This window comes from Gobius niger (genome assembly GCF_951799975.1).
Source record: "Gobius niger genome assembly, chromosome: 5".
Classification (NCBI taxonomy): Eukaryota; Metazoa; Chordata; class Actinopteri; order Gobiiformes; family Gobiidae; genus Gobius; species Gobius niger.
Window position 1 is genome coordinate 20914763 of NC_136856.1, and position 25190 is coordinate 20939952.

At 42.1% G+C, this 25190-nt stretch overlaps 1 protein-coding gene across 5 annotated transcripts in view; it reads right to left on the reverse strand.

Annotated features, from left to right (window-relative positions):
- Positions 1-25190, reverse strand: part of drp2 (dystrophin related protein 2) — a 173469-nt gene that overhangs the window by 9828 nt on the left and 138451 nt on the right. For 2 of the 5 annotated variants that reach the window (XM_079556700.1, XM_079556703.1), the window contains exons 13-20: positions 20905-20990; positions 16837-16994; positions 14486-14652; positions 14236-14347; positions 13228-13364; positions 10381-10446; positions 2344-2409; positions 467-610 (exon numbers count right to left, since the gene is read on the reverse strand). In XM_079556700.1, coding sequence (XP_079412826.1) covers positions 467-610; positions 2344-2409; positions 10381-10446; positions 13228-13364; positions 14236-14347; positions 14486-14652; positions 16837-16994; positions 20905-20990 — 936 coding nt within the window. Of the gene's footprint in view, positions 1-466; positions 647-2343; positions 2410-10380; positions 10447-13227; positions 13365-14235; positions 14348-14485; positions 14653-16836; positions 16995-20904; positions 20991-25190 lie in introns of all 5 variants that reach the window. The other 3 variants (XM_079556699.1, XM_079556702.1, XM_079556701.1) reach the window with 2 other exon arrangements.

Here is a 25190-nt window from a genome sequence, read left to right on the forward strand (position 1 = left end):
CGCCCGCCACGCGAGGGGCTTCCCGCCTTTTTGCCCTTTATAGGAACAGGCTTCGTAGGAGGAGACTTTCCAGCCGTGTTAATTTCACAGATCCCTCAGGATCATTTCAATGAACAGGGCTGAATGGGACCCGCTGATCTGTATTTATTAAATCTATGTTTGGAACGTTGCAATGTTGGAAATACAACCACATAGACAATACAAAAATAACACATATATCAGAATCAGAATACCTTTATTGTCATTGTACAATGCACAACTAAATTAAAAAGCAGCTCCCTGGTGATCTCAAGTCAAACACTCGCAATCAAGAAAAAGAGAATAATAAAAATGATCAAATAAAAAGCAAAAATATACTCTAAATGTCCTCTAGCAACACTTATCTCACAGACATTAATCAGGTCAAACATGTCTACAAACATAAAAAAGACTGCTTTAGTTATCAGGACCACGCCTCAACACTCACCTGTTCTCGTTCTCCAGGCGGGCCAGGGTGCGCTGCAGCTGCTCCTTGTCCTGGTGCTCGAGCTGGGCCAGGAGCATGTGCTGGCAGGGGGAGTCCGGCTCCAGGGCGGGGCTGGAGTGACGCAGGAGGTACTGATCTTCATCCCTGAGTCCCCCACACAGGAGACAGCACACTGAGCCACTATAGCACAGCCACGACAGCACACAGCGGGCCAGGGGGATGGAGGAGGAGAGCAATGCATTCAGGCCACCAGCCACAGGGTAAGGAGTTAGAGGAGGTGACACAATGAGAGGAGACAGGACGCACCGGGCAAAAACAGACTACTGCTGCAACTGCAAGGTCAGAAGAATTTATGCAACACAGAAATAAACATGCTCCTCTGCAGCCGACAGTCCAATTCTATTTCCTATCTTTTGCCTGTAAAACAACAATCCAATACAGTGCTTAAAATATCAGAGCCACACGGTGGAATAATCCAAGAAGCTGCCCTACATCCACCAGACTACCAGTTACGCTGTATTGGTCATAATTCATTTATTGTTTTATATCAATGCTTAGATCTAGTTACATCTTTAAACTTCAAAGGCCTCACGGACATCTGTAGTCTGAGCAAGTTCACTTGAACGGTGTCTAAGGTACACTAATATTACCACAAAGTCTGCCTGGATCTTATTAAAAGTCTACTAGCAGCAGGAAGCGCAAAGCACAGCAGTCGCTATAGGGCCAGCAAGCAGAAAGTAACTTCAACTGAGGCACATACAAACAATAGCACTCTAGTGGTTCCCAACCTTTTAAGTCTCGGGTAGCCCATAAGCTTTGTGTCATATTGTCAGTAACCCTGACCTATTTATTTTTTAAGTACATATGTAACTAAACTAACATATCAGTAGTTTAGTGATCATTTATTTATGTGCAAAGTCATTCCACAAAATCTTCCTTAAGTCAGTAGTATTCTGTTCATCTTTTATGATCTGAGTAGTAGCTCTGTGGTCGCTGTACCTGTGGTTGGGAAACACGGCTCTAGGACATGCATGAGCAGAAACAAAGTGCTATGGTAGAGGCGCAAGTCAAGACACAGGACGAACACTTAAACACACATGTCAGTGGGGCTTCTGGGTAAACAGAAGTATAGTGTCAAATGTCAATCACAGGCTGCAGTCAGGCCAGACTTTTGCCAAATAATAAGCACACCTCTGTCACACATGTCTGAGAACTCATGTACCTAGAAATATTTGTACAAGTTGAGGTCCAAGCAGCTGTTTAAATTTTAAAATTTGTTATTACCTGAAACTGCCTTGGACATCGGTGTACGATGCTGCTTTTTTGAATTTTGAAGATTTTCCTTAACTTCTGGACCTCTAACTGCGTCTCTTTCTTACTTATTACCAGAAACTGCACCATAAAACTTTATTTCTCACAATATTTCTGCATAATTGCAGCATAATGTAAGTCTAAACACTGGGATCATTGGTCAATTCCAAACACCTTCTGTCTGATTTGCCTTTATAAGGATTCAGATTAGTTTTATTTATGTTTTCCTGCAAACCATATACAGTATATGACTTCGATCTTGAAAAGGAACACTAGCTTCCAGGATCTATCACCAGAACAAACAATGTCTTCTCATGCCAATTGGCCCTCATTGTACTATTCCCACATAGTAATCAGAGGACGCTGGCTCCAGGACGCACTCACATAACATGTCTGATTATTTATGTGATTGAGCAGCCATGCCCCCACTGTGCAAGACAACATACAGTAAATCAACGAGGGGAAACAAATGTGCCGGGAGGAATGGCTGTTGCATTGAAACAAGCTCACAGAAAGCCTTTCATGGAAATGAGGGGGTAGTAATGCGTAGGTGGCCGTATACTCACAGACTTTCATCAGGAGAGAGGCTATCTGTGAAGAAGGAGCAATTCTGGCTTTCCATTTCTGCCAATCTGTAAGCACACAACATAAACATCCACATGATTACAGGCATATTTATGCAAACAAAGAGAGTCAAGACAATACAGGGGCAGGGCGACGTTACAACACACAAGACAATTGCTTGATCAAAACAGAAGCCATATAGTAAAAAGAGTAAAACATATACAAGCGGAGAACAAAAGTACATCTGTATTCAATTAAAGTGACCCTTTAGCTGAAGATTTAGCAACGACTGAGTCCCAGTTCAATTCTCTCCCTTTTATACTCAACCTTATGAAGCCACTTCATGAGTGTTTGATTAACACTTACCAGAGGTATTATCTAAACCAGGGGTCACCAACGTGGTGCCCGCGGGCACCCAGGGGCCCTTTGGGGCATGTCCAGTAGCCCTTGGGACTTTTTCTAAAGTGTAAAACACTTCATTTTCTTGAATCTAATTCTTAAAATTACAGTTATTTCGATTCTTGTGACTCAGTATGAGTTTAAAATAAAGCTATTTTAATATAATATGGGGTCAATATCCTATAAGTGAACAGTGTACGTTTAAGTCTTTAAGATTTGTATTTAACTGGTAGCCCTCGAACAACTTAATGCTCTTAAAGTAGCCCTCAGCTGAAATAAGGTTGGTGACCCCTGATCTAAACAAACTAAAATAAGGAAATATACTATGTGCTAAAATATGAAAACCTGTCATGACATTTAAATGTACTGTTACTATACACGAATGAAGCAGGAGTCAAAGTGCACAGTTTGTGTAAAATGTATGTTTTGTTTTTTCATTCTTGGGTGGGGCTGCTTTGAAGTCCTCTACGGTCCGCTACCTTCACCCAGAACAGTAACTTGTGATGTGCATGGGTCTCATTTAAAAAACTGTGTGTGAGACGCTTTGGAAAGTGAGTATGAAAATTACGCAAAATTCTGTAGACAAAGTTATTTTCCGATTTATAAAACCCTGTGTATAGGCCGGAACGCACACCTGACTGCAATCTCTCTTTCGCTGATTTCACTTGGAGCTTAAAGCTGCGGACATTATGACACGCCCTCTGCCCGCCTCCATTTGTCCGGGTGGTGTGAGTGAGGAGAGGAGGGAGCGGGCAGTGCATCCAAGGTGCCGGTGCGTAAAGATGGCAACGTGTCTGAAGGGCATGTGACCCGAGCTTTGGACTTAAACACAGTTGGTCAGACTTATGTTCAGAGATGAGTCAATTAAAGCACAGTTGGTACAGTGGGATCATTCCTGCTTCCCGTTTGAAAGGCTTCAGCGAGCACCTTTTTTATCTTTGTCATTTCTGAAGAAAATTAAATTAAAATGAATTATTTCAAAAGTGAGCCAACATGACTTCCTCAAACTGGCTTCCCCTCGCTGCCTCCCTCCCTCCCCTCTCCTTATCTGAAAAGTGCGTACTTCAAACAGCAGCTATATAGTTTGCATGGAGGAGCGCAAACTTTCACGTTCAGATTGTTTTCTCTAAATACCACCTTTAGTGCAGAAGAACGGCTACGCAAAGTTTTGGCCTCATTTTATGCATAGCGAGCTTTTGAAATGAGATCCCAGGGCATTTTCAACCCCCTAAAGTACGTTCCAAATTATTATGCAAATGTGTTTCAGTGTCATAAAGGTAAAAAAAAAAACTGGTATTGAAAATGGATGGTATTGTGTCTCGGGACTCTTAGTCCAGTTAAGGGAAAAACTACTGAAGAAGGACGTTCCAGATTATTAAGCAGCAGCCTAAAACGGAAAAACTTGTGTTTTGTTTTTATTCCGAAACTCGACACACCGTAATATATCTTATGTATGATTTTGGTAGCTCTGTGATGAACAGAAGTTAAATAAATGACAATCAAAAACTTGTGAAAAGTCACGATCTGGACATTTTATACATATTATTGCATTTCTTTTCTTTATTTTGTAGTCCGAGGAGGCGTGGTGCTACGTGCTACAGCTGTAAACCCGACACTTCTCTCTCGATCTTTGGAGCATGTTTGACAAAGCAGAGCGGCTTCCCATGTACAGATCAGATTAAATGGTCACAATCGGTCCAAGGACGGCTGAGAGACATCCCGGTTAAGATTTCAATCCCAGACCCAGGCTGTTTAAATGCACACGCGATATAAAAAGCTATCGATAACATGCGGTGTTTCAAAATGTGTCAATTTTGTTGTTGAAAATGGACTTGAAACGGAAATATTTAGGCATTTGCCTCTTCCCATAACGTTAGTTATGGCTTTGTAACAATGTGTAATAAGTTGTACCTATGGGTTAGATACACAATGAAATAATATGTATTTGTAGTTTGTAGGTACACACATGTAATAAGACACAATTCTAACTCTAACCCTAAACTAAGGGATATGGGAGGGAAGGGAGTGCTGCTGATTTCTGGAGTAATTCAGATTTTTTTGTAATTCAAAAAACAGTCTGACATACTCCACAGTGCACCTGAGGCAAATCACTGATAACGCCAGACTAACCATATAAATGTCTGTGTCGATAGAGTAATTTCAACCATTTTGCATTTAAAATACCTTATATTTGAGCAGCATCAGCTTTGTGGTTGTATAAGCTACGCAGCGGTGGAGTGATCTGCTCGAAAATAGTCCCTCAAAATGTGATCATTCATGTGATGTATGAGGCGTTATCAGTGATTTGCCTCAGGTGCTCTGTGGAGTGTGTCAGACTGTTTTTAATGCAGGCTAGCTGATACCATAGAGATGCGCTAGCCTAGCACAAGCCTAGCACCATGTAACTCTTCAAATATAAGAACTGCATGAATTACAAAAAAAATATCTCCAGAAATCAGCAACACTCCCTTTAAATCCTAACCCTAACTCCTGTCCTATTACATTATGTACCTACAAAGTACTAATACAAGTTATTCCATTATGTACGTACTACATAGGCACAAGTTATTACAGATTGTTACAGAGCACATTACATTGTGCTAAATTTAGTTAGGTACAATGTATCAAGATAGTGTAAAATAAAGTGATACCTTAAAATGCAACTTGACCTGTTAAGATGTTTTTGATTGAAATAGCTTTTGATTTCCTTAATTATGAGCCCCTAATGCTGCAAATTTAACAAATTACCATTTTCAGTTCTTTATAACCAGTAAAATGTATTGAAACACTACTGAGCGTAATCATTTGGAACAGTGGATTTTAAGTTGTTTATTATGTTTATTTTTGAAAAAAAATAAAAAATACATATATATACTGTTATCATGGGGAGGTTTATTCAGTCCCATTCAAATGATCCTCTAATAGTTAAAGACTTTAAAATTATGCTGACTGTCATTTGCGTTAACAATTTAGAAAATCTGAGAAAACATTTATTTGCATAATAATTTGGAACATACTTTATAAGTGACATTGGGAGATTCTTGTATGTAAAAAAAAGCTTTTTGAAATGTACAACAAATCCACTCTGCATTGTGTCAGGAGAAGGAGAGAGAGAGAGAGAGGCAGCTGTAGAGCTTTCAGGACCAAGGACAGCGCTTGTGGCTGTGCGCTAAAGACAGCTGCTCTGTACAGGCAACTCTGCAAGTGCTTTCACACAATAAGAGAAATGGCACTGGCAAAAACTTGTGTTAAAAGCTGGGTGCACGCACTGTAGTGTAGTGGGTGATGAAGAAGGCTGTAAAACAATCTGCTTGAGCTACACAGATGATGGAAATGCAAGTAATGCAGTGTGCATACAAGTATGTCAGTAGTTTCAGTCAGTTTCAACAAACATTTTTCCCGGAGGGGTATGTTTGTTTTGTTACACTTGGTTCTGACATTAGAGATAGCGTTTCTACATTTATGAAACTGTGGAGGTGATTGGACAATAACAGAGCTATTAGTTTGGATTTCATGGATTGATATTAAGAATATATTGCAAATGATTGCATAGTTAAACACACAGTAAAATGGCAATTTAGAGATGCTCCTAATGAATAAATGTTAAGTCTCAGTGTGAGCCTTTTCATTAAGCAACTTTCCAGCTATGTACCCAACCCAAGGCCCATAGCTGCGGCCCCTGCAAGCTAACGGAATTTGAAGATGACTGAATGCAACGATGTTTATGGCTTTAATGTGACTAGCATTACATAGCAATAAACCTTATTATTACTTTTATACCTTAACATATACAATCACAAGACATTTGACACTATTGAATTAACGCAAATGTAGGCTGACTTGTCATTTGTCAGCAGTGCCCGCCTACTCAAACCACAAACAGCAACCCACATTAATGGCTTCCATAAGGCTCAGTCATGATTGATTGAGGTCAATAAAACGCTGCTAAGAATATATTGTACAATAAAGTGATCTACTTCACAGCTTCATGGTAACTGTGTCTGCTTCCCCTGATGCAAATGGGATCTGAAGGCCTCTATGTGCTTGCTTATGTAGACTTAAATATAATACATGACAGAAGGACAACATGAAAGTCCACACGGCTGCTACTTGGAAGTAACTCTGAATGTCATCAGAAAGGTGCCCCAACGAATGGTGTCTCTGGAAGCCCATAACTCTAAGACGTTGAGAATTTATCTGTGTCTTGTTACTGAGGCCACAAATGCTGACTGCTCGTAATTTACCCGGCGACACAATTCATCAGGAAGCCCCACAAGCCGGGAACAAGAGTAAATGAGGGACAGGGCAGCGGGTAATGGGAAACTAGCAAAGGCTGTACATGTGTTGTGTGAATAGATCCAATGTAAATGAATGTGAAAGGAAATGAGGGGAGAGTACACAGAGGGGCAGAAAGTAGGAATCCTAACAGACTTCTAAAAGGTTTTATATTATGTCCCCCCTCATCCACCCACCATGCGATGTGAAGGCAGGGCCCAAGATGAAAGGGATCGGGTCTTATTTGCATTAAGAGCAGGGGAGGCGTAGGAGGCGATCGAGGGAGGAGTGAAGAGTGAGTATAGAGAAGAGGATGCAAGTATGTTTGTTATCCGACGGCAACATCATGTACTGTATTAAAGCAGTACTAAGTAACTTGTTACTTGTTATTTACCTTAATAAATCCTTCCTCTGGGGGTAATACAAGTGTTGATGGGATGATTGGGGGGTCTTTCATCTCCCCCTGGTGTCTCTGGCCAAAAAGAACACACTTGCAGCTTTCCTGCACCGGGTCGGAGACCCCAAAACACACTAATGGAATCACGAAGCAGAAGTTAGCAGGCTAACGGGCAAAGCTAACTGTGGGCTAGCGCCACTTAAACAGTATTTACAGCCAAGTTTGAATGAAAAAAATTAGCTCCATTGTGTAATTGGATGTCCAATATCCCTCTCTCCCTTTGTCTTTTCTGTCCACGTAGTATTTACTCTCACAAACAATTAATGAGTAAAAAAACGTAACATGCCGCAACACCTGCAGTGACGCTTTTAGCCTCATGCCATAGTATAAGAAAAAGATATACAAATTTCAATTACACAGTGTGCATAGAAGGAGTAGGAATAGGCAAGTAGTAGATTGATTAATTCAATAAAAGTACAACTACTCCCACTGACTAATACCATCCATATCACACAACCTAATACAGCTACTATTATGCTAAAGTGGTGCGAAAAGCTAGGGTCATTTTTGTCTTTCATTAACACTAAAAGGTCACGCTGCAAACATATTTATATATCATATTTGCACAACTAATAATAGAAACTGTTGTTTCTAATGATAATTCAGGTGCAACGTGCTATAAAATAGCATATGCTAAATTCAAGCACTACTTGCAATTTAGCACCTGGCTTAGTAATTCAGGCCCTAAGTGCCCTAAGAGTAAGTGTTCTTACTTGTACTTTTCAATCGAGATCAAGTAGATAGCAGGGTTTATGTCGGTAGCAGCAAGACAGATTCAATGTAATGCCATTTTAATGCCCAAATCTATATTTTCAATGCCACAAATGGAAAAAAAAGTGCATATTTATATCATATAAGATTTGCAAACATTTCTTCAACAGAGGAATGAATATTTTGAATATGGATACAACAGGCAACTCTTGAGCAAAACATTGCACACAATTTTGGCAATTACATGTTGAGCATTCAACATTTTGTCTTATTGCTTGGGCTAAAGGTTCGTCAGACAGAGGAAAAAGCCAGGGACTGAGCCCACAACCCTGCCCAGTCTTGCTAAAGTTTTTTCTGCTTTTGTACCTGGTTTGTAGGAGGACTGCTTGCAAAATAATAATTTATTTTCCAGCTCCTCTATAACAAGAGGTTATCTTTTGTTGACCAAGTTTTGGTCTTAACTATTTTGATATAATGAAGTTTTGTTTTGTTGTAGTTTCAAAGATTTGTTTTCTCTAGATCATTATACGTTGCCCTGTCCATGAGATCAGTTTAACCGTCATTACTGCTTTATAGTCATAGGCTTAACCTGATTATTGTACCAGTACTTTCTTTGTTAATCTCCTATACAATGGTCTGTTTTTATGGTGTTTTTTTAAATAGAAAAGTAAGCAGTAGTACAGCAAATGTAGACTTTCTTTACTTTCCATCCCTAAAACGAGTGTAAATGGGCACATAAAAACCTCTTTTATACAAGCTGCCAAGTAAAATGCTGGAGAGACAGAAAAATAGTGAGAGATGATTGTAGTCACTTCTGCATGCTGTTGGGGAAAAAGTAAAATGGCCCTTTTTTCATAACACTAGCTTTTCTTGGATCAGCGCTCACATGAGGCTGGAGACACGACCGACTGCATACCCTGCGACGCCTTGTTCTTCTTTGTCAATGTCATGGATAAAACTTTCATAATGCAACTTCAATATTTGCTCTGCTAGAGTTCTGTAATAACCAAGGACACCACGGTTGCAACATCTTGACATCATGAAAAAGTTGTCTCATTTCCTGGTGAGTTGTACTTGGAAAGTCGAGGTGTAAGGAAAGCATCAAGCAAACATGAGCAAGTCTGCTGTCAAAATACTTTTTTTTGATAAAGGCTGACACGATACACCGCTGCAATTTGGATCTACAGCGATAAGAATCTAGGATTTCCATCACTAGGCTTGGGGAGAATCAGGCAATTTTCAGGATTACCTTTAATTAATAAATTTCTTAACCTAAAACTGACTTTTCTTACAATGAAATCGACGCCCTCTAGAATTATGTTGCAAATTGTCAAATCAAGAAACAAGTCAGGGCAAAAATATACACAGTACAAAATCATTATTCAGCTCAGAACGGCCGTAGTGCAATAGTCTGAGCATTCGGGTGGGAATAGAAACATCAGAGGTTTGAGCTTTATTTGGTGAGTACCGGTGAAAAGGGAAATATTTACTACCCATAAACCTAAAAACAACCTCGATAATGTAATGTGATGTGACTTTTAAAATGAAGTTTTTATACTGTAGCCTTGGTGGAGAACATCATTTGACCTTTCAAAGTTTAAGGTCAAGCCAAAACCAATATTTTTTATAAAAATTTGAATTAAATATGACTTCCACTTGGCACGCATTTTCATTCATGGTTAATTTTGGCCTGTCCCCGAGTGCCTGTGGTGAGTGCGAGAAGCAGTGAATAAATTAGGAAAAAAGATTCTGAGATAAAATGGAAAGTCAAGCATGAAAGAAGTCGAGAATACATTTGCAGCTGAGAGACAACAGAACACTGGGATTGGAGATAAGACTAGGAGAAGAATGGAAGGACAGACTTTGGGCCGCCATGCCATTGTTTATGACCTGCCAGGCAGACACTAACCCACAAGGACAGCTCCCAGGTGACCAAGCGGATCGGTGCACCCCTAGCAAGCGAAGTGCCGCCAGCCACGCCACGAAACCTCCCCTGACCTCCAACTGGCTCACGCCCCACTACAGCAGCGTCCGGCCTGGCTGAAGCACAGAACCACATGCTGCCGAATCGATACTTCAATCAGCGTGTGGTGAGGGAGCCGGAGGTCAGAGCGGCCAGACTTATTACCAAGAGGGAAAGGAGTTCTGCGAGTGGAAGAAAACTTTGGACATTGTGAGGGTTGTGAGTGTACCGTACCTGCTGGCGTAGTGCTCGATGCGGCTGTGCGTATCGGCATGGGGTAGCCTGGGTGACGAGCATGGCCTGGAGGAAGAAGACAAATACTTTAGACACAATATGCAACAACAAGTTAGACAAAGGAAGGAGATTTCATGTTTTTTTTAATAAACTTTGTAAAAATATTGAGGACATTTCCTGAGGAGGCAATACCGAACGTGTTTCTCAAATGCAGAAGACATTTACCTTTTAAATGTTATTTAGAGCAAACTATAACATCTCTAAGTTTAACAGCATTTAGTGCATCTCCTGTTGAGTCTGCAGAAGTTTCTCAGGTTTTATTTGGATCTTCTCACTCTGACAGTCACTCTGACAGTCACTCTGACGGTCCTGGTTCTTTGGAACATGTGGAGAAGACTCTGGCTGGCCAAGCCGGTAACTGATGTGTAGTGGTTTCTAAACTGCAAGAGCCAGTGCATTCCTTCACCAACTGGTTGCATTTCTCTGAGACACTTCTTCAAGTTGTAGCATTATGTGTTCTTTACCCGAATCACAAAATACATTGCTTTATTTTGTGGTTTGTACTGTTTAATAGTGTTGCTCTACAGCTTTCATGTCCATCCCACATCAAAAGATTCTATATGTTTTTCATCTTCTATTGATGTTGATGAGTTCAAGTATGTTGCTTGGTATGTTGCTGACCACAGGCAGGTGATGCACGATGTTAAAGGTTTCTGAAACCTTTATTTCGTCCATACTGTGAGTCAGACCAGTACATAGTTACATGCCTCATTATGGCTCCTAATTACAGTAGACAGGTTTCATGCGGTGTTCTTTGATGTCATGTCCTCCATAGAGCAGGCTGCTTGATTATTTAGCTTGTTTACATGGCAAGGATGTATTATTTACTCATAGCGTTTCTCTTCTAGGTACACACAGGCTGTTGCCAAAATGCTCTGATTTAAAGCACAATTTGCTACTTTTGGCATGACATTTTATCCACGGAAAATGTAATGTAGTCTTCCGAACTTCTTCTGCCAAAATCCACCCACGGTAGAAAAGTCTCTACTCTTTGCTTGCATACTGATTTTGGTAGATCGATTTGAAGCTGAATCATTATGTTTTTGTTGAAAACAGTATTTTGTTTAATATTTCTCCAAAAATTAGTCATTTTTTGTGTTCCTTTCTTTTACGTATCTTTTCAGGACAAAGATGAGTCTGTAACAGGTTTCAAATAAACGTATGTGCGTATTTGGCTGAATTGTGTGTATTAAGTGCAAAACAGGTCTAAACCAGAAAAAAACAAAAACGTAATTGCAATACTAAAGTGTAAATAAAATGATCTCAAATTAAAATTTAAAAAGTCTCAAATGACTGAATGTCAACGTTGCCAGTATCCAGGGGCCAGGGGAATGAACTCTCAACACATTGTGGTAGAATTGGTCATCCAAGTCTGGCTAATGTTTCCACAAGGGAAGAGCAGTACTAAGTAACTCCCCTTACAGGCCATAAGCGCCACTGCAGGTGTTTTTTACTCATTAAATGTCGGTGAGAGTAAATACTATGCTGACAAAGAGGATGAAAAGAGAGGGATATTGGACATCCAATTACACAATGGAGATCATTTTTGTCACTCAAACTTGGCTGTAAATACTGTTTAAGTGGCGCTAGCCCGCAGTTAGCTTTACCCGTTAGCCTGTTAGCTTCTTTTTCGTGATTCTATTAGTGTGTACTGCGCCTCTGACCCGTAGGCAGGAAAGCTGCAATTGTGGTTTTCTGGCCAGAGACAGCACGGGGAGATGAACCACCCCCCAATCATCCCATTAACACTTGTATTACCCCCAGAGGGACAACAAAAAGGATTTATTAAGGTAAACAAGTTACTTAGTACTGTGATTCATAAGGCCTCTCTGAGACTCTGTTATACTAAGCAAAGCTGATAATAGTGATGGATAAATTCAGGACTAAGCCTGACATAGATGGGCTTGAACCAAGCACATTTTCTCCAGTTTGGTTTTACCCAAATATAAAAGCTGACGAAAAAGGCACAAAAAAATGGACCCCAAAAAAAAAAGCAGCAAAAAAAGTGACAAAAAGCGATGAAAATGTTGCAAAAAATGCGACGAAAACCCAACAAATGAGCAATGGAAAAAAATGTCAAAAAAGTGACGACAACGAGAGTAAAAAGCTCCATTTAGATGAGTTCTGAAGGTCTTCAAATGAGGCATTACACTGGCCTTTGTGACCTTTGATTTGGGTAAAGCTGAACTGGAGAAAATGCACTGGGTTAAGGCGGGGGTTAAGAAGTTAAACACAACGAAATGTCAACAATGGGCAGATCGAGAGGTGCTTTTGGTCGATTGTGATATGATCTGAATTTCAACACTATCAATTAATCCCGTGTTGTTATTACATATAAGCACTATTTTAAAACATGATATTTGGTGTACAATTCACAAACGCGTGAGTTTTTTTAGGAACAGATCTGGTGTTTCAAATGCCATGTTACACAACCATTTTCAATCAGCCTCCACATTGGGTCTCTTCTGCTTAATACGGTGATATTTTTGGTCTGTATGTTCCAGATTGATAAGTCGAGGCCTGCAGACACAGCCGTGCGCATGTATAATGATGCTGTCTCTTTATGGGTACTACATCGGCCCTGAGCGCTGTTCGGGGATGATCTCATTGCACTTGTTTTTTACCTTTGGGTGGAACTCGTTCATGTGCACTGAAATTCTGCAGCCAGACAAGGGATAGGGGAATATCATTATGGAAATCACGGCGAAGGAGATGTCCTTTTGACCCATTTTGGTGAAAAAAGGGGTTGCCAGGCATGATAATATGTGTGTTTTCGGTTGGACTTACGTTTCGGAGGCCTCTGCTTCTAGCACAGACTGCACCGGTAGGTAGCCTCTCTGCGGGTGCTTGGTGAAATACTGCTTTGACCTAAACTTATTCTTCAGCGTCTTGGCAAAGTCTCTCATCTTCTCCCCTGATGTTGTCTGCCGTGCAATTTAGCAGTCGACGGGAGGGGGACGGCAGGGGACAGGAGACAGAAAGAAGACGCAATTTAGGTATGTTCACAAAGGTTTTTTGGGTTTAAATGTCCTGTATTATGGTTTATGCTTTTGAATTACTTATTCCATTTGATGTTTTATAATTTCTAATAATGTACACACAAGTCTCCAAAGTGATGCACAGAAAACAGAAGAGGATAAAGTCAACTAAAAGTGTTAAATAATAAATCTTTTATTTTTTTAAAATGCTTTAAAAACAGCCAGAGGATCAAACGAGTCTGATTCTGGGTTAGTTTTAGCAAGAAAAGCTTTGTTGTGTTGTGTTGAGGCTTTTTGAGGGCTGAAATGACCAGTGAAGCTGCCTAAACATTCACTGACATTTTACATGGTGTGGCCTGTGATATGAGCTCCCTCACTCCTTGGTCATGGCTGAACTGTTATAACAAGTAAAATTGGTGGTAACTTGAACTCAAATTGATGAAGAGATAAGGAGAGAAATTAATGTTGATACTCAAAGCATTTTGCAGTAAAAATCGTTCATTTTCGAGTCTTTGGCCTAAACAAATTGGAAGTTGTCTAAATCATAAGTAGCACATTTTGGGAAGATTTAGAGGTCTTTTCGATATGTAGTGATCATGTAAAAAATTTGATATTGAAAATGTGCGCAAACCAAGAAGAAAGCTACTGTCGAGTCACACTCAATCTTTCAGTGATACAGGATTATGGTAAACACTAAGTCAACATCACATAACAGCCGACACAGTGAGACGATAGGCAGCCTGCAGTGAGCAGATATCTCATCTGTTAGTGTATCCTGACATTTCCATAAAGCCTTGTCACAGTGTGCTTGGCTTACTGGTGTGTAGTACTCCATGATGGGGTAGTGCAACTTCTTTCCCTTGGTGGTCCGTCCAGTCAGAAAACATGTCTGACAAATGTCCACATTGAACTGCTTGAGACTGCGATACCTGTCCAGAAACAACATGACACATGATGTCAGTGTGTAAGACAAGTTTATGACAGAGGGCTGAAGTTTGAGGGTTTTTTGTCAATCAGAGTCAATCATCGGTGATGTCACTGAAAGCCGTGAGGAGCAAGGATCACACCTGAAACCCTTAATGGGGCACTGTTTGCAGACGGAGCACTTGGCCTGGTGCTTGGTGGATTCAGCCGCTGCCACACGATGCAGGACGGGCAGCCACACCATGGACTGAGGCTCCAGACTTGTCCACTCCAGGAAGTGAGACACTTCAATGGTGGCTTTGCCTGGGGCCTGAACACAATGTGAGGGACAAGGCTGTAATTACAGAAATGTAGAGCCAACAAATGGCAAATAAAGGAACAATGGATAAAAGAGAATATATATTGTACATAGTGGGAAGATGTGACTCCTGGTGTTATCTTTAAAGGCATAATTACAACGGCGGAGACAGCAGGCATACAGTGTCTCTGTCTGGGCAACTCCTTGTTGAGAATTCCATAAAGTGGGATAAAAGGAAATAAAGCTAATAAAAGAATGACTTGCCAAGCGCAGAGAATCCTTGATGTGCTAAATTCTCATTAAGTCTGCATCAGAGATGCATTAAGAGGTTGATTTCCCTGGAGCTCCCTCCACTGCTCAAGCAGAGCAGCATAATAAATGTGTGTGTGCGCGCTGATCACAGCGCGGCAGGGCGTTCCGAGGGCCTGGGTCTCTGGGGATAAGGAGCTCAGAAACAGACTGCTCCACGCGGGAGGTCAAATAACAGCTCTCAGCACACACCTGGACCTGACTATTCTGCTCACGCTGCTGTGTCCCGCACCGCACTGAGCAGATGGAAGCTTTAAACATCAATAAAAAACGGTGGGATAAACACTCCGTTATCAAAACACTGCTGTGTGCTCCTTATCCACTAAACTGCACAACTTTATGGAATCCTAAAGCATCCACCAAATAAAGTATGTCTAGTTTTAGCTTATTCACTGTTTGCAAAGTTGACGTTGATCTAATATCCTCACTGCACTGAACCTTTGCCAAGAGAGTGATTGCGAGCCTACGTTTGCTGCTGTACGCTGGTGCAGAGCCAGGGTGCAGTGCCAGCAAATGTCAATCATATCTGAGCCAAGTGATAAACGAGCAAACGGGTCAAGCCCCAATTCTCACAACATGGATATTTCATCTCCAACTAAATGCCCCCACATGGAGCAAATGGGTGCAGGAATTGATTTAATCAGCCGCAGCTGAAACAGTGAGCATGGCCCAGAATAAAGTGTGGCTAATTAGGATGTGCTTCAAAAATTAGGGAATTAAAAGGCTTTGCAGAGGCCAAGTTGTGTGAAGTAGTGGCCCGACCGACACAATCGCATAATGATCCTGTGTTCTGTGTGGAATGCCAAAAGGTGCTCAACATGCTTTCCAATTAGCCCTAACTTTAGATTAGATTAACTTTATTGTCCACCTCGGTGGAAATTTGTCTTTGGTTCACCATCACAGTCACAAAGTCACATTAAGACAGGACGGACAGTAAATAGCAAATAATAATAAATGATTTTATGTGCTTCAAACTCCACTAGTGCTTATTCAATAGGTTTATTGCATTAGGCACAAATGAGCCCTTGTACGCCTTCTTTGCAACTAAAGGCGTCTGTAACAGCGCCCAGAGGGCGTCAGACTAAACTTATCAAACAAGGGATGCTCCAAGTCACTGACAATCGATTTGGCTGCTCTATGCATCACATTTTTATGATCCTTTTAAGCTTGTTTGTGTTTGCCACTGTGAGATACCCAACCAAACAGTGATATCAAAAACAAGAACACTTTCAATCAGACTGACATAGACCCGCTCAAGAATGTGTGGGCTCTCTCCAAAGCTTCCTGATCATATACAGTCTCTGTTTGACTTTGTGTAAGTTGCCCTTTATGTGATCCACACAAACATTTCAGTCAAAATATTTATTGCTATACATATTGTGCGGCTTGTTTACATGCATCCAGGTATGTTAATTAACATGCACTGCCCCGACCAAATAATCCAATAAATAAAATAAATACATTCTAACATAACTTTACAGAATTCCCTTCACTAACTATAGTGGGTAACAACAACAGCTGACTGTGTTTTATATGCATTAAAAGCAACGCAATAAAATATTCATCTGAAGTAATGTCTGCTCTTTTAAGGCTTCTGCTTTAACTAGCTCTGCAGAGGAAAGTCTGAGAAAACGTCAGTGATGGACAGTGGACTTCACACAGCTGTCAGCTTCACACAACAATAGTATTTTTAACACCTTTTGTAAAATAAATGAAACAACTGTTTCATTGTATTTTTTGCTGGTGGGTGTAACCAAATGAACAGAAGCAAAGCAGCAGATGGATATTCCCCTTGTTCTTAAACCTTCCCGGCACGGAAAAACAAAAAGAATGTACAAAAACACACTAATCTGTGAAAATGGTATGACTTGTAGCGATGCGCCTCACCACTCTGAAGCAGCTGCGCACACTGGGCTCCACATTACTGCCACCGAACGCTGCAACCTCTCCCAGCTGTCGGGGGATCTGGATGGCCTCATGGAGCAGCATGCTGAGGTGCCGCTGGTCTGTGGTTCCAGCGGGACAGGCCACCTGACGGAACAAGTCTACAAGCCCCCCAAAAAACACATGTCAATCAATAAAAGCAATAAGTTTGAGCGAACATTGCTGGCTGATGGTGGCTCTGTAGAGGCTTATCATTAAAGGCTATACTACACAGGACAGAAAGCTGCATGAAAAGGGGAGGGTGACTCCTACATGTGCGCAGCAGCCTCCTTTAGGGTGCTATAGCATGTTCCACTGCCAACCCTTGAATCCGTCCCTCTACACGGTCCCTATAACCTGAGCTGCTGCTTCAACATTATAGAACCTGCCTTTGAACACTTTGAGAGAGATGAATTTTGGCCCAGGGTTTATGAACCACAATAACCACGACATGCAAGTCATTTACATCTGAAGAAGCCGCTCTGCAGTGTTTACAGCTCCGCGCTGAGGTGACATAGTCCTTGGACGGTTGTGATGGCACCAAACTCTTTTAAACAGTTGAAATTACATTATTCATTCAGCACAATGTGTCTGTTTAGACTCAGTCGACCGCTCTGTTTATGAGGTTTTAAAAATGAGATTATTAATTCAGTTGTGTCTGCTCTGACGCATAATGTTGGACAGATTCTGGCAAAAATGCAATAAACAATAAATGAAAAGTGATAACAGCTTACTCTCCCTTGTTTCAGTTTCGATGGGGAAAAAAAACACAATTCTGAGCAAAGAATAAAAAAATATGGCTGAGTTTGGGTGTGTTCATTACTTGGATTGTTTATAAAGATAACCATTTTAGTTATTCATCAGAAAGTTGTGGAAGCAAAAGCGGGTAATTGCACTGAGGCTGGTAATTTACTCCAGTAAGTATTAGGGATTTTTGCTTTCAATACAGAAACAAACTGGAATTGTCCAAGACGTTATTGTGAATTCATGACAAAGTTATATTGCTTTTAAGATCCCCTGGGTAAATACATGAAGATTACCAGCAATTACATGATAACTTAGAACTTTAGAAACACATTTTATGCATTGTTTTTTCTGTATTTTCAACACTATTTGTATTGTGTTCTCACTGAAGGCATTATTTATCTTATTGTGTATGTGAAATGTGCCTTGTTAAAACAGTGCTAAGTAACTTGTTTACCTTAATAAATCCTTTTCATAGTCCCTCTGGGAGTGATGCAAGTGTGAATTGAGATGATTGTCTTTCATCTCCCCCTGGTGTCTCTGGCCAGAAAATCTCTATTGCAGCTTTCCTGCCTACGGGTCGGAGTCACCAATACACACTAATGGAATCATGAAGAAGCTAACAGGCTAACGGGCAAAGCTAACTGCGGGCTAGCGCCACTTGTATTTATAGCCAAGTTTGAGTGAAAAAACATTATCTCCATTGTGTAATTGGATGTGCAATGTTCCTCTCTCCCCTTTTCTTTTCTGTCAGCATAGTATTTACTCTCATGGACAATTAATGAGTAAAAAAACGCAACATGCTACAACACCTGCAGTGGATCTTATGGCCTCTAGGGGCATGAGCTACTTAGTACTGCTTTAAGGACTACAGATAGAAATTATCGCGGTGCTAATCTGGTGCAGCCATCTTCTTAATGCAAGTGCACACTGTCCTTCAAACAAACAAATAATTAAATTAACACATGGAATTATGTAGGGAAATAAAAGGATGAATTAACTCAAAATATGTTTTACTTATTTCAAATTCTTCAAAATTGCTTCCCTTTATTCTTGGCATTTTCTCAATGAGCTTCAAATATTCGTCACCTGAACTGGTTTTCAAAAGTCCTGTAAAGTAAACATATTTCAGGTGTATGCAAAGCATGATCAAAGTAAAAGGTGCCTATTTTGAAGAATCAATTTCACTTTTTTGATTGAAACATAACTCCACATGTGTTGAGAGCTCTACAAAGTTGATTTTGCTTCACCCCCCATCCTTTAACAGTGAAATGACAGCTACTTTTTCTTTATAGCTAATAATGATAAGACATAAAGAATAAATACTTTGTTTCGCTGATACTGATTTGTATCTCAAGTGCCATCCATCCATTTTCTTCCGCTTTATCCAGGGCCGGGTCGCGGGGGCAGCAGTCTCAGCAGAGATGCCCAAACTTCCCGATCCACACACACCTCCTCCAGCTGTTCTGGGGGGACCCCGAGGCGACACCAGGCCAGCTCGGAGACATAGTCCCACCACCGTGTCCTGGGCCTTCCACGAGGCCTTGTCCCACTAGGACATGCCTGGAACACCTCCCGCGGGAGGCGACCAGGAGGCATCCAGAACAGATGCCCGAGCCACCTCAGCTGGCTCCTTTCGACGTGAAGGAGCAGCGACTCTACTCCGAGCTCCTCTCGGGTAACTGAGCTCCTCACCCGATCTCGAAGGGTGCGCCCAGCCACCCTGCGAAGGAAACTCATTTCGGCCGCTTGTATTCGGCCGCGATCTTGTCCTTTACCATTACCCAAATCTCATGACCATAGGAGAGAGTGGGAACGTAGATCGATCGATAAATCGAGAGCTTCGCCGCCCGACTCAGCTCCCTCTTCACCACGACAGACCGATACAGCGACCGCATCACTGCTGACGCCGCACCGATCCGTCTGTCGATCTCACGCTCCATCCGTCCCTCACTCGTGAACAAGACCCCGAGATACTTGAACTCCTCCACTTGAGGCAAGGACTACCCACCGACCTGTAGAGGGGAAGCCACCTTTTTCCGGTGGAGAACCATGGCCTCAGATTTGGAGGTGCTGATCCTCATCCCGGCCGCTACACACTCGGCTGCAAACCGCCCCAGAGCGTGCTGAAGGTCCTGGTTTGTTGAAGCCAACAGAACAACATCATCTGCAAACAGCAGAGATGAGATCCTGAGGCTCCCAAACCGGACACCCTCCGGCCCCTGGCTGCGCCTAGAAATTCTGTCCATAAAAGTAATGAACAGAACCGGTGACAAAGGGCAGCCCTGGCGGAGACCAACACGCACCGGGAACAGGTCTGACTTACTGCCGGCAATGCGAACCAAGCTCCTGCTGCGGTCATACAGGGAACGGACAGCCCTTAACAGAGGGCCCCGGACCCCATACTCCCGGAGCACCCCCCACAGGGCACCACGAGGGACGTGGTCAAACGCTTTCTCCAGATCCACAAAACACATGTGGACTGGTTGGGCGAACTCCCACAAACCCTCGAGCACTCGATGAAGGGTATAGAGCTGGTCCAGTGTGCCACGACCAGGACGAAAACCGCATTGTTCCTCCTGGATCCAAGGTTCGACTCCGGTCCCCCTTCTTAAAGAGAGGGACCACCACCCCGGTCTGCCAATCCAGGGGCACTGTCCCCGATCGCCACGCGATGTTGCAGAGACGTGTCAGCCAAGACAGTCCTACAACATCCAGAGACTCAAGTGAGTTATTTAAAATTGACTTTATGTAAAAACAACCACACATCTTCCTCAGCCCAGAGAAAGTTCTTTCTCAATACACACACATTATTGAATTGATAATCCATGTGTTATCACAGATGGTGTGGCAGGCATGAGCAAACCTAGATCCCCTATCAAATACAAGCTGCTCACGTCAGCTACTGTGGATTCAAAGCTTGCTCACCCTTTTGCTCAAGACGAAAAAGCAGCTTATAAACCTTTTTTAAAAACAGTAAAACCCTATCTCAGCCCAGCTAATAAAACATAGTGACATGATTTATGGCTAAAGCGAAATCAGTGCTAGATGACTCGTGAAGTCAGAAAAAGCCATACAGATAGTGTGCATGAATGGAGTTTCTGACAAGCAATCCTTTTAGGCCCCTGGTGCACTGTGTATATGTAAAGAAAGCTTTCTGCGTTGTGGCTCCCGAGTCATTTCCTCCATTAGACTAAGTGGACGTCTTTATGCTCTGCTGGCATCTGCCGACGCTCTGTTGTGCTTCATTGTTTGCAGAGGCATTAGGGACACAAACATCACACTTACATTTGTACTTTTCCTGAACATCGGCGTTGCACAGGCTCACCAGGCCCATCTTAAAGCTCAGGACACGTATCTTCCCATTACGGGGGCTAAAGGAGAAAGAAAAGACGTATGTTAATTAAGTAAAAAGTCCTGGTTATTTCTTGTTTTCAGGATTAAGAGAATGACAAAGAGTAGATCTAAAAATCAGACGACCAAGGAATACAAGTAGGTAACAGTAAACCGGGTCCAGACTAATGTTATGGGTTGGTGGCGCCTAAGTATTTTCATTGACTTATGGGGAACAGGACATAATTTAGGCACACTACTTTACAAATGTCCTAAAAAACAGGTTTCACTCACTGTCACTGCCAGTATTTAACATGACTTAATATCTATTGGTCGTCATACATGTTTTGTAAAAATAATACATATCATTGAACAGCAACATCACACAGATATCTCTACAGCGATAGCTCTAGTATCTGACTAAATAAACATGTGTTTGAATGAGGAGGAGGCCGGAGGTGCTCACTGGATCTCGATCGTGTATAATAGTTCCAGGTGCTCTTCGGAAGGAACGGGCACAATAAGACGAATGAGGAGAATGAAGTATCCGAGGCACAACTGGATGAGGTGAAACATGCTTTTATTCGGACGCCGACGCGTTTCGACCTTAGGGTCTTTGTCAAGGCGATGTGAAAACATGTGTTTGAATTGTAACTGCTGCTAATGATGAAAACTCCATTAAAATCAGTCAGTTTTGAGCATGAGCTTGTGCGTCAGAGGCCAACCGCACTGATGACTGGAGTATCATCATCACCATGCACTCACACAAAGTGCACACTGTAACCCATCCAGGGATACTATAATTCTGCCAGGAATTAAATGTGAACTACTATACTTAGACTTGTAGAGGTCTTAACTGGAGGGTTACAGGTAAAGATAAAGTTATTTGTCATTATACACTGGATGGATAGTTCAGCGGCGTCGGGCTATCAGCAAAGTAAAGTAAAGTAAGTAAATGCTTTAATTGTCCTTGTACCACCGTACAACAAAGTAGTGTTCAGGTGTTAGTCCTGAGCCGCTGCGACTGAGCCGCGCTGTGGGCCAACCTGACCAGCATGTTTTTTGGGGGTCGGGGAAACCAGAGCACCCGGTGAAAACCTGGCTGCTTTCAGTCTCCTCTGATCCTCTGAAGCGGTGCAGCGCCTTCTGGGTTTGTCCCTGTTTAAGAGCGTGGTGTCCTGCACTGGTCAGTTCCACCTTCTCCTTCCTCTTCCTCCTGCGCAGCTCCCTCCACTCCACAACAGTCTTTCACCATCTTCTGGGAAGAGTTTAGCAGTCTGTTTTGTTCTCCAGTGAACGTCCATTAGCCAGAACACTAGAGGGCATGTGTGGCTTAGCTGTGTGCCTTGCCCGGATACCTTCTCCTTTGTCCCTTCCTTCCTGTGTTGCAGGTGTGGGGGGCTCTTGGTGCCTCTACAGTGTTTCAGAAGAAGAAATCTGTAGGTTTCAAATGTCTTTATCTCATAAAGCTGTTTGTTTACTTTTAAAAAGCTGTTTTCTTCAGGACCATTATGTACTCTGCAGTAAAAAAAACTTTGTGATTTGCTAATTGTCAATATTACAATTGTGATTAGAATTCGATTATGCTGTCCGCCCAAGGATATGTGCATCATTAGCGTCTGCATAAGCTTCTTTTGGTGAAAGCCTTTGTCACCGATTAGCTAGAGATGGACATGCTGTTGCATGGGTCAGAGGAGTAGAGTGCTGGTCATTGCAACTGTGAGATTCTCCCAGAGCACATCTAAAGCCACTAAAGCTACTGCAGGGATCAGACGCAGTGCACTGCTGTTACGTTCATGCCCAGGCGTACAACAATGAGACGAGGTGCACCACGATGCCACTTGCATAATGCATGACAACATGGCATTATTGAGAGGCTACTGGGGAGTGCTGAGCAGAAAGGATAGACCAGAATAGAACATTTTACCAGATTTAGTTTTTGCAGTAAATTTGCCAAGTTACAAGTAAGGCAAAAAGTGGAGTTATTGTGCATGTTAGTATTTCACAGCTTGCACGCCAACAATGAGGAGAGCAGATAGGCACTGGCGAGCAGCAGCAGTTGGCACAAGAGGAAGGCTTATTGAATTAACGTTCGAATCGTTAAGTGGGGAATCACATTCATCTGAGAACATCAGCTCAGTCAAGGATAAAATTGAATCACTGACTGGGAAAGAAGAAATTCAGAGGTGTTTGTCAAAATCATAGCAGGGGATACCACTAAAATATTGCAGATTGGTTTTCAGATGGAACATTAGTCAGACTAGGGGGGAAAGGGGGGGGGAAGTGGTCGCAAAGCCAAAAGTGAAATGATGGGACTAAAATTAAATGATCGATTTGCTAATTCTTGTAACAGATTCGTTAGGTGGTTCCTGCACCCTTTGAACAACACTCAGCTAGTCCCTGCACTGACACACACAGACAGACAACTGTTCAATGTCAAAGTCATTCACTCAGACACCAGTTTCATAGCACACACGGTCAAATCTAAATAGCAAAGGCTGCAAGTACTTTAAATAAGCATCACTACTCTAAACTCTCTAAACAAGCTGTTAGACAACTGCAGTATATCCAAAATGCTGCTGCTCGAGTCTTGACCAGGACCAGGAAGTACGACCACATTAGTCCAGTGCTTTGGTCTCTGCACTGGCTTCCTGACGCTCAGAGAATAGATTTTAAAACAGCTCTGCTTGTGTTCAAGTCTCTTCATGGTCGGGCTCCAAAGTATATTGCTGAAATGCTAGAGCCGTATGAACCACCTCTGGCCTTGAGGCATCATCGGGGAGGGGTCTCCTGGTGGTTCCTTGAGTCACCACTAAACATGGTGAGGCTGCGTTTCAGTTTCACGCAGCAAAAGTGTGGAACAGCCTCCGTGAGGACATGAGACAGGCCTCAACCCTGACTATGTTTAAGTCCAGGCTGACAGAATCAGAATCAAAATCAGAATCGTTTTTATTGCCATTGTTTGTAAACAGATTCACAAACTAGGATTTTTTCTCGGTGAGAAGTGCAACATTAAACATAAAAAGATATAACACAGAGATAAAATAAGCTATAAAACTTTGTAAAACATGTACATGAAATGTGCCATACAAATAAACTTATTTCTTATATTTGAATGTAAACAAGCACTTCATATTTCAGTCCTCTCTAAATATTCTAGTTGCACTGTGAACTAAACTCTTGAACATCATAAAAACATACACGATCTATTTGGAAAGATTGTTGTCATCTGGCAGAAGAATCAAACCCACAACCCCCTTGAGGCTGAGTGTTAAATACTCTGCCACCACATTTTTTTCTGTTTGAGTGAGTGTTTTAATTACATTTCATAGCCAGTCTCGTGAGGGCTGTAGCCAATTTAAACAACTGCGGGCTCGAGGTGGAATACAGACAACTCCTAGTGCACATTCATTGCAATTTAAAGTTAAAAACATTGAGATTTTGATTACAGCTCAAATGTGCATTGTTTTCCAATAAAAGAAAAAGTCCCAGAGAAATAAATGACATGTATTTGGAACGAGTCAACCCCTGATCTATTGCATCATCGCACTGTGATCAGCTACAGCATGTGCGAAAAGTACAGCAGTTCTCCCGCCTCCCAACGAGCAGAGACCTCATCCTGTCAGCACCTTTTACACACTTTCTGCAGTGCGCCTCATGCCATCTTCAATATGCACCCCGCCACGTCTTCCCAGGAGACACGTCGCTCCTGCTATAGCGCTCCACACACACAAAACTATATGCACACACAAGCAATACTATAGAACTGCGCTGATCCCGTCATAAATAAAACAAAATGGCCACTCGAATAATCCCCATTCTTATTCCCCGCTCATGTTTATTGGGAGACAAAAAGCAATTACGGAAATTTATGGAGAGGATAAAGTCCGTGATTGTCTCTCATTAGCAGCCAGTGGTTAAGAGGCAGCTAGCTATTAAACAGGGGATGTGGGGCTACTCTTGTGGCTCGCAGTGCCAGAACCGTGTGCTCCCTCCGGGGGGGATGGGACCACACAGTCAATCAGGACAGAGAGAGATTGTCGGAGACTCGCAAAAGCAAGCGCCGCAGTGTAGCTGGAAGGATAAAAGTTGGCACTCGGCCTGAACATTTGTTAAGTGGCTTTTGGTGCTTCCTCCGTGTGGTGGTACTCTGCAGAGCTTATCGTAGAGAAGAAACAGTAATTAGGAAAGAAGATGACAAAGTGGAGCCAAGTGTTCAATTCAGAGAGCTGCTGTTGTTG